General features: G+C 36.7%; 1 protein-coding gene across 1 annotated transcript in view; it reads right to left on the bottom strand.

The window, feature by feature from the left end:
• Positions 1-889: 889 nt before the first annotated feature.
• Positions 890-10,373, bottom strand: part of USP25 (ubiquitin specific peptidase 25) — a gene marked incomplete at its 5' end in the record, with an annotated part of 40,244 nt that continues 30,760 nt past the window's right edge. The window contains 6 exons of the mRNA XM_009070823.1: positions 890-1,486; positions 1,913-2,108; positions 2,826-2,949; positions 6,613-6,692; positions 8,444-8,522; positions 9,281-9,459. Coding sequence (XP_009069071.1) covers positions 1,314-1,486; positions 1,913-2,108; positions 2,826-2,949; positions 6,613-6,692; positions 8,444-8,522; positions 9,281-9,459 — 831 coding nt within the window. The remainder of the gene's footprint in view (positions 1,487-1,912; positions 2,109-2,825; positions 2,950-6,612; positions 6,693-8,443; positions 8,523-9,280; positions 9,460-10,373) is intronic.

The following is a 10,373-nucleotide window of genomic DNA, read 5'->3' as shown; positions in this document are numbered from 1 at the left end:
CTGCAGTCTTTTATTGGTAGATATTCAAATAAACACCACTTGAAAGCCCGTAAGGGAATGTCGTGTGTCGCTCCAATAAAAACATACAAATAAATATTCACATATTTTACTGATCTAACACAAAACATTCTCTATAAAGGGTAGGAATCAAAATAGTGTCAGGTAACAGTATTACCTAAGGACACATTAATTCTCTCTTTCCACAAAATAATTAAGTTTCTTATTAAAACCAGACAGTATTTCAGTTCTATAAAACAAGCCCAATAGATCTTTTCTTTCACTTCCAATAGAAATTTAGTTAGGACAGATAAAAATTTCTGAGATATTTTGTTGCAACAATAGCAACTCATTTCAAGTAAGGTTTTATTCTGGTCACGTGACTAAAATACCAACTAAAAAACTGATCAATTCTTAAGCTTCATAAATTAAATTTTTTCAAACCTTTACTTCCTCTACTTAAATCTTAAATCATTACTTAGAAATTTTCCTCAGAGGGTAGAATATATTTCTACTGAAAATACCTTACATTTTTTTGTTCTAAATCTTTTTCTAAGACTAGAAAGAAGGCGCCATTGTTGTTTTGCTTCAGAAGACAGTCTCTACCATTAGAAAAGACTTGGCATAGCCATTCACACACACACAAAAGTGTTCAGGTGCAGTATCATACAGATCAGTGAAGAACATACAAAAAAACACTGTGTATAATACTGTGACAGTTTTTCACAATATATTCACATACAGTAATCTCCGACTACCTGTAACGAAACTGGCCATAAATCCTGAAGAACCCTGTCTATAAAATTGAGTAACCCATCAATATACCATATCTCTTCTAAAAATACCTGTATTTTACAATAATATACAAGGTATCTGCTTGCAAACACAGAAGTAGCCATAAATAAAACTTTATTCTTTCATTTCATTTACAAGCTACCAAGTACCATGTATTTACACAGCACTGGACACTTAGAGTAGTTGCAGTCACAGAATGATCCAGACAGCTGTTGATAAAGTAAAGGATCTTAAGATAAAAGCAAAGTAATACTGTAACAGATAAATGGCAAAAAAAGCAGTTTTGCCATAATGATCAGACTTGCATGTTGCATCAATTCTGGTTGAAACGCCTGAGCGCCATGCGATTCTCAGCTTTAATCATTTGCAGTCTGGCTAAAGTTTGTACAGTCATTTCTCTTTTGCAGTTATTAAAATAAAAAAGTTAAAAACTATAGCAGCAACAAGCAAACCCTGTGACAGGAAGGCAAGGTTTAAGAACTAAAAAAGTTTATACAATGTGCTTAGGAAGGTTGCAAAATTTATCTTCCATCAGCTGGAGTTCGACTGAGTGACAACATGATTCGGGCGTATCTTTCACACAGTTCATGTGTGGAGTAGGAGGGTAGCTTTGGCGGGTCATTGAAACCTTTTATCTCTGTAGAACAATCTAGCAGTTTTGGCAGGAAATCTGTCAGCTTTTCTTGTAAATTAGCTGCAATTCAAACAAGAAAAACAAACATAAGCATTTATGTCGGTATGTGGAATTCTCCCTTTTCTGCCCAGTGGTGACTTTTTTTAATTGGTGGGTAGGAAGAGAAGGAGTTTCACTGGGTATAATTCACTTTATTTATACCTACCAGCAATAACTAGGACATATCAACTCCTACTAAGATAAAATGCCCCTTCAGAGGGCCTACTATCACAAATGTTTTTCCATTCAAAAAGCTTATTTCTTTTAAGGCCCCCAGTGCAACATATGGAAAAGTTTATTATTTAAATGTGTACAGGAGTATTCAAAAGTCAGGGGAGCTCAAAATACATTACCAAGGCACAAAAGATTGAGGGTTCAATTACAGACATTGAAAACATGGGACTTATAAAAAAGGTGCACTTTTACCTCAATGAATAAATGACTTACGTTCCATTTCTTGTCCAAGATAGGAACACCAACGGTTTCTCATATCTTCCACAGCAACAATATCTTTTTCTTCCATTTCATCCACCAGTAGTAATGGCAAACACGGGACAATAAGCTCATTCATAATGATCAGGCCATTAGTGACTTCCTGATCATCTCCTGATTCAAACAGTGCTGCAGCATGTTCATTTAGTTTCTTCATAAAACACCACAAAAAAGGAAAGCCTTTAAGTATATAGCATTTCACATTCTACCATGCATCAAGTTTTATCAGCTTGCTTTAAAGCACAGTCTTCCCACAAAATCACGTGGCAATTTGTTAACCATAGCTGTATTTTAACATTTACAGCAAAGATGAGTATACTCTGTCCACTTGATCCACTATTAATCCACTTGAACTCGTGTTGCTCCTCATGCCACTCCATTTCATACCTGCCAACTCCAACTCTGCAGCTATTCTTTTCAAGACTGAGGTTTTATCACCTGCTTTTACTTTCTCACTACAGCTAAAAATGGCATAACAACTTTAAAAATCCCTTGTTTCAGGTAAGGCATCATCACTGATGCCTTTTCCAATATTTGTCTTCCCATCAAACTATGGCAATATGGTAAGTCTGCTCACCAGTGCTTTCAACCATGGCTCCTACCTAGCCCAGACACAATGGCAGTGAGCACACTATGTACAATCATAAAGAAAAATGATTGATTATTTAAAAAAAAAAAGGGAGGGGAATGATGTTTTCCTTATAACTTTCGGAGTCTTTTTCTTTACACATCTAGGAATTAAATTGTCAGTAAAGGAAGTTTTGTTGTACATGTTGTACATGATGGCAAGACTTTTCTGCTAATCAATTCTGTTCAAGCTATGCAGCAAACTCAACTTCTTGAAACATATGCTTGACCCTTCACTTACTAGCAAACATTCTCGTCTGTAGTGAGATATCAGCTCTTCATCATGCCCTCTGTACGGGCCTTTGGACAAGAGTTCTTTGTTATTCTGGTAAGCATAGATAAGGTAGAGCAAGGCTTCCATATAGCTGAAGTGAAGAAACAAAAGCATTAGATGCAACATCCAGGTACCACCTGCTTCAAGGTAACTACTTTGCTCTTCAAAGAAATTTAATTGCTTGATCATAAGTCCACCCCTCCCCACCAATCCCTTCACAATGACTTTTTTTTTCTACTACACAATTTTGCCTTTAACACACATTAGAACAAATTATTTTATTATCTGGTTAGATCACTGCATATAAAGCCTGATCCAAAGCTCATTGAAATCAAAAGGTATCATTTCACTCACTTCAAAACCAGCTTTGGATTGACATCGAGTACACCTGAAAACTTAATCTTTCCAGTGTGCATTTATGTCACATTACGTTTGAGATTCTGTTGTCATAAATATCTTGGTAGCGTTCTGAACCTCAGCAAATAAGATTTAAAGCTGTCACCTTATTTCTGAAACATACAGTTAGTGAAGCTTAAAAATTCACAGTTTAAGTTCTTCCAAACTACTTAAGTCTAACATGAAAAGCCACAAGAGCCTTTCAAAAGACTGTTGGTATTTCTGTCTTTAATGTAAATGCAGAAGATAAATGCAAGCCTAATTGATAGAGAAGGAGTAAGAGAGGACCCAAGAGCCTAACATTTAATAATCAACAGAAATCCCTTCATGCACAGATTAACAATCTCCCCTCACACTGCTGTGCACCATTTCCAGCAAACGCCTAAAACTGATAGTTCTCTGACCTACAGAAACCCAGTTGTGACAGACAGGCACAGAAAGCAGTTTAGGCAGCTACTGTAAAAACAAGAAGCCTGATATCTCATTGTTATTCAAATTTTTTTAAAAATCTAGAAAAAGAAATTTCCTAAGGGAACAGTACACTGTGCAGTCACTCACTCCTAGTAAGAACATGAGGACACAGTTAAAGTTTAAACTATCAACACCAAACCAACAAACTACTAAAAAAGGCTTAAAATTATGTCTGAGAACACACAGAACATACCTGAAAAATACACGTCAGAATCTTCCAAGGTAAGAAACTCAAGACTTATAGTAATGCCTCCCAATGAGACAATATAAAAAGGAAGTAAAAGACTACTTGAAAAAGCAATGTTTCCTTAAAGCTTTACCTTCTAATACACCTCTTTAGAATATCATGATGAATCCCAACACTGTAATTTCCAAATCTACTGTGAAGTTATTTTTTCCATCGTGAGATCTGCTCATAGATCCCTGCAATCCTAAGTATTTATAAGCAGAGTCACAGTCCTCCAACCTTTTGTCCTCAAAATCAGAAGCTATGCTTTCCTTAAAAGCAGTAGTCCTATTACCCACTCCTCAAGTCCATTTCTCCTAACCATGAAAATTCTTTATACCTATAAAACTGAACAGACAGCTGAAAACTTAATGTAGGAGGAAAGGGGAGATGATTGCAAAGAACTTGAATTACTGGTTAGAAAGTCAGAGGAAGAGGACCTTGTCCTTCCATTCTTAGTTCACTTATTTGTGAAACTGCAGGTTCAAACTAGTGTCAATAACTCTAGTGGTGGAGGTGCCCGTATTTCCACTCACCCTCTTCCTGCTTCTTCCCCCAGCTGTGTGAGACCCTTTCCTGACACAACCATAACTCCACTTAACAGCAAGGTGAGCTATTTTAGGTCATCATGACTGTGCATTTAAGCTTGAACTCCTTATGCATCTGAGTTTGAGCAATATGATTACGCAGTAAATTAGCAAACAGATTCATAGAATCATACGGTGGTTTGGGTTGGAAGGGACCTTAAAGAACATCTAGTTCCAAATCCCATCACAGGCAGGGACAGTGATGGGATTTGGAACAAAACAAAACAGTCCTGCTAGAGAAGGTCATATTTGTATTATGGAAGTCTATAAATATTTTTAAAATTCCATTTTAATGATTTCAGTGTTAAAGGAATTGAGCTCAGCAGTTAAGTCTCCTTTACAGAATAAGGATGGCAACACTGTTCTCTTCAGTGTACAAGGTGGGAATCTCAGTAAACATCCAACTACTTTGGGAACCTCTAGCTGAAACACAGGCACATAATTGCACCAGATGACTTCATAGCAGGTCACTGGATTACCCAGATCCACACCCACCTGCTAAGCATGCTTAGTCTTACGGTCTTTGTGTCAAACACCCCTTGAAGCATTTCTGAAACTGCATTTCTTGCCAAAGGGAATGAGTGGTATACTTCTTTGGATGTTAGAAGAGTCTCATAATGATGTACTTTTATTTCTGACACACATTAGAATATAAGACTGGTCATTATAGGCTTGTTTTCTAAATTACAAAGATGTTTTGTAAAACATACCTCACCCTAGTTCTGTAAATTAATGTAAACAATGCGAAACTGTACCAAAACCACTGTTGAACACAGAGCAGAAAAAGGTGAAGAAAAATTGTGAAAACACTGGCATTTTACAGTCGAAGGTGCCACCTTAAGGCATGAAATAACACCAGAGTGTTTATTTTTTAACTAAGTCAGACAATCTTCTGACCAACCTTTGTACATAAACCGTTTAAGACTGACAAGGTAACATGTTTCAATTTAGGTTACTGATAAACGTACTATTTACTACATGCTAGAAACATGAAGACAAACAAAGTACAGGCTCATTGTGTTAGCCACTATAAAAAGACATATCTTGTCACAAAGGCAAGGCAGTGTCTTCTCCAAAAACATTTCCTCTTGTTTGGGTGGAATCAGGACAAGAAAGAGAACTACTACACACCACAGAGACAAAGGATTAAATTGGATTCCCACTATAATTTCCCTACCTACTGTTCTATATGTGAAAATTCAGTGATTGATCACAGAATTGTTTCCAAAATCAACTGTTTCCTATCATGTGAAGGCTCAATTTTCACACCACAGATGTCAGCCAGTGGATATTCTGCAACTAACCACTTTATTTCTTTGTCTGGGCATGGGAAGGACAGGTAATTTGGAACAATTCAGTTTCAAAGACTTCTCTGCTGAACATTTTGAGGCATTTATAGTGTAATAACCATCACTGCTGCATATGCAGATCAGAATAAATTTTAGCTCTAGTGCATTAAGTACATAAGTGTCACCAATTTTTATATAGAAACAATTCCTGACTTGGTTCAAAAAGAAAAGGGAATAAATCACCATGGACTTAAGGAGAATCAGCTACAACTATGACAGCTATGCATGATAGTTTTGCTCAACTATGTTCTGTTCTCCTGACCTTTAGAGCCCACCACAGGTGGAGTTTTGGCTCAGACAAACACAGAAGGAAAAACTTTGCTTCAGTAGGAAGACCCAATAAAAAGTCAGATAAAACAAGGACTTCATTAATGGTAATTGCTGATGGAAGGAGAAAAATGTATGTGCAGATCTGGTGCCAAATAAGTAAGATTTTTATGGCTGAGGGATACCCAGAGCACTTCTGAGTAGGAGAGAAGGAAGAATACAAGAGCATGTGGAAGGTGCTCTGAAAAGAATGGCTTGACAAGAGATTGGAAATAGTGATTAAGAATAAGCTTTGAGGCAGATGCAAGACCGAAGACATTAACAGACTGAATAAATGCTTAGCTGAAATGAAGAATACATTAAACATCTCTTAATTTCCAAAATTAACTTTACTTATCAATATTACATTTTCCCTTCATATCACTCTACTACATTTGAGTTCTATACTAACCACTTACCTCTTTTTTTGGAAAAACTCCAATCCTACCATGAGATACATGGTTGTTTCCCTGAAATGTCTATAGTCTTGATGCCATCTCTGCATGTAAGAAAGGGTAGACAGAATTTCATCCACAAGCATGAAATATAATTAATTTTTTTTATACACACATTTCCTCCACTTTATTTAGTGCTGAATGCCAGAGTAAGTGCTAAGGATGCCTACTAGGACTGCATACATGAAAAGTCCACTTGAATCGACCCTCCCTCAATAAAAAGAAATTCTTAAATATCAAAAACAATTCTAGATGAGAGCATTCTTACAGAACACATTACCATTTGAAAAGTGCACAAAGCATCTTTGCAGAACCACAGTCAGAATTACAAGAGATCCCTTTCTTTTCTTCTCTGCACTACACTCAGTTATTTACTCAGAAAATGTTAGAAAGCTTTTTCATATGCTAAATATTAAGCTTAAATTTCAGTAAAACATAGAAAAAGCCTGAACATTTTCATGGGAAATGCTGAAAAAGCCCAAATGCAACTCAGACTGTGGAGATGTTGGTACTGGAGCAGAACTTTTATCTTACTGCATCACCATTTACAGAAAGTGACCCTGGTCTACTTTACAGATAAATGCTCCCAATGAGAAAGGCACTTTTCCTACAGTGGGTTAGCTGCCAACTTTCAATTGTGCATTAAAGATGAAATAGGGGACAGCATACCACAAGACATAGCCACTTACAGATTCAACAGGAAGAGCTTGAGAAAGGATTCATAAAATGCCAATTCACTACACAGGACTAATACTGACACAATCTATGGAGAAACCCCTAACTATCTGTTGCAGGAGATAAAGAAAGGGAACAGAAGACAACCCTCTTCCCCACTCTTCAAGCTAAGACCAGAACGGTTTATTCTATCTGTGTAATGCCATTCAGAAAGTGGTAAAATGTTAAGGCCTACAGAGACATAAAAATGCAACCAAAATGCCACTATAAGGGTCCTTTCCCATCAGAGGCTAGAGGGGGCACACTGTAATGTGGCAGCATCTATCGTAGGTCCTGAATCTGGTGATGAGAAGTGACAATTATTTTTCATTTGGTTTGTGAGGGAAAAATTATTTCCATAGTCCTCCTGAACAAGCTGTTTGGACCTAACAGCACAACAGTGAGGTATAGGTGGTGCACAAATATCCACTGTTAAGAGGTCTTCATGAACAGCACTACACAGAGTTGAAACTGATGCTGTAAAATCAGCTACAGGCTTAGCTTTAAATAGGAGATTAATTATTTTGGCAAATATTAGTCACAATTATTTAGTGTCTGAGATTTGCTCTCTTTCTTTCTTTCCAAGTTTTTCTAAACAACACAGGAGGAAAAATTAAAGGCATAAGCTGGTTATGTATGGTCTCAGCAAACAAAAAAAATCTGCTGCTCATAAGAAACTGGGAATGGCTGCAGAGACAGCTGGAGGAAAAGCACAAATGTGATGCACCTGCTGCTCAATTCTCAAGATGAGTATGGCTGGGCATACACTACTCATTCCTTCACTGCTAGCTGTGTCTCACTAATATGGTGAAAAATTATAAAATACCGTTAGAAACATCAAGAGATGTTATGTAATAAGGACATACCCCAACCTGGCATTTATTTATGGCTCAAACATAGGAATTACAGATGTGTAAAAACTAGTTTTAGCTCAAGAGAAGCTTTCCAACAAACAAATTGACAATAAATAACCAGTTTCAACTTCTCAGTGCAAGACAAGGAGAAATTTGTGAGGATTAAATTCAGTTTACTGGTAACTATTTCACATTACAATTTAATTTAAAGCATAAGGAATACTGACCTCATATTCCTCCATGTTTACTTCATCTGGCTTTATCATTTCAAGTTTGGCTTGAGCAACCTTCATTATGTTACAGCACCTTACAAAAGGGAAGAAGAAACAATGAAATATTACTGGAAACTCACAAAAGAGACTCCAACGATATGAGCTACAGCCTTATGCAAACCAGCATGAAGACACCTTGGGAAATGTTCTTTTTATTATGCAGAAGAGGGAATACTTTTGAAACGTGTGATGGAGGCCTGTGCTATTTCAAGAATAACTTCTTGTTTTATTTCACTGAATTGCCACATTGCTCATTCTGTCTTTTTAATTTCAAGTTCAGATACCTGGAACACCTAATACTTAATTTGCAAAAGTTTAGAAGAGTGTTCGCTACACAGAAATCAGACCGTTTTCTAACTTATAATTTATCTAGTAAGTAGATAACAAGTAATTTATCTAAGTATACAGATGGAATTTCAAGTGAAGGAGACATTGTCTTGTTTTCAAGTCAGTTACTTACCTAGCTTGTAAGGCTCTTCTGCCTACTAATGGCTTCCAGGGCAGTGAAAAAATATACAGTGAAAGAACGTACAGAAGTCTATGTGCAAAATCATGGACAACACTGCGTATTTCTCCTTATCTGATATGAATAGAAACCCAAACTTCTTGACTACTCTTTTTATAGAGATTTTTATAAAGATATTTTTGAACAAAGTGAACTTACAAGCTATTAAGCAGGAGATAAAGCCAAGCACAGAAGCCTTCCCTCTATTACATACAAGAGCTGAATATGTCTCCATACACCAGATAACATTTGTGAGCACAGGATATGAGATGTGCAGGTCTTATTACCTTTCATCGAAGCTAAGATTGTGATCTGCAAACTGCTCCAGTAATGTTCTCTCAATTATCTTCTTTGGTGCCTGGTTTTGGATGAAGTAAACAATTGCATGACGCAAACGGTAATCACATTCAGGTGGTGGATCTTCCTGGGCTAATTTTAGCAAACGTGAGTATTCCAATTTAATTGCCTACGTAAGATAAAAAAAACAGACATCATTTCTTCAGGATTTTAACTCAAACTTCACAGACACTAACAAGATAATTCATGTCCCACGGCTTTTTAGCTATGAAATTTTTAACAGTTCCATAGTCCACCCTTCTAAGAAGTGTGAACTACATTTTAAAAACGAAAAAAACAGCACCAAAACAAAGAAACCCCAAACAAACAAACAAAAAACCCAGACAAACTGTGAAGTTGTTCCTCTCTCTTCCCAGTGAAGCCTTCCAAAATCCCAAGTAAACCCTTACTTCAAAAGCAATTTCAATCCCGTGCTACGTCTGCCAGAGAGAAGATTTATCCAATCCTTAGAGAGGTTTCTTTATGTATTTACAGTCCAAAACCAGTATAAGATTTCAGACACTTTACTTAAGTCTCCTAAGGTAGAAAAGGTTCCTCTTAAACATGGTTAAAATGTAAATACAGGAAAAACCCAAATTCTACAGGAAGTTTAATGAAGTTTAATGTATGATTTTGGGAACACTAAGTGAGAATGGAAATGTCTTTCAAAAAAAAAAAAAAAAAATCAAGTGATAGATCTCTAAAGAAAATAATAATAATTCAATATGAACAGTATTAGTCTGCTATAGGGCAGAATGGAGCCCTCAGTGAATATTTGTCCTGGTTTTAGCCAGGATGGGGTTAATTTTCTCAGTAGCTAGTGTAGTGCAGTGTTTTGAATTCAGAAGTGATAATACATTGTTGTTTTGGTTTTGCTGGATTGTGTTTATCATAACCAAGGACATTTTCTTGCCTGTGTCTCATGCTCTGCCAGTGAGAAGATACACAGAAAATTGGGAGGGAGCATAGCCGGGACAGGTGATTTGAACTAGCCAAAGGGATATTCCCCACCATGGCACGTCATGCCCGGTGTTCCAGGCCGGA

Source organism: Acanthisitta chloris, unplaced genomic scaffold (genome assembly GCF_000695815.1).
Source record: "Acanthisitta chloris isolate BGI_N310 unplaced genomic scaffold, ASM69581v1 scaffold2243, whole genome shotgun sequence".
NCBI lineage: Eukaryota > Metazoa > Chordata > Aves > Passeriformes > Acanthisittidae > Acanthisitta > Acanthisitta chloris.
This window is presented reverse-complemented; position numbering and strand designations above follow the sequence as displayed.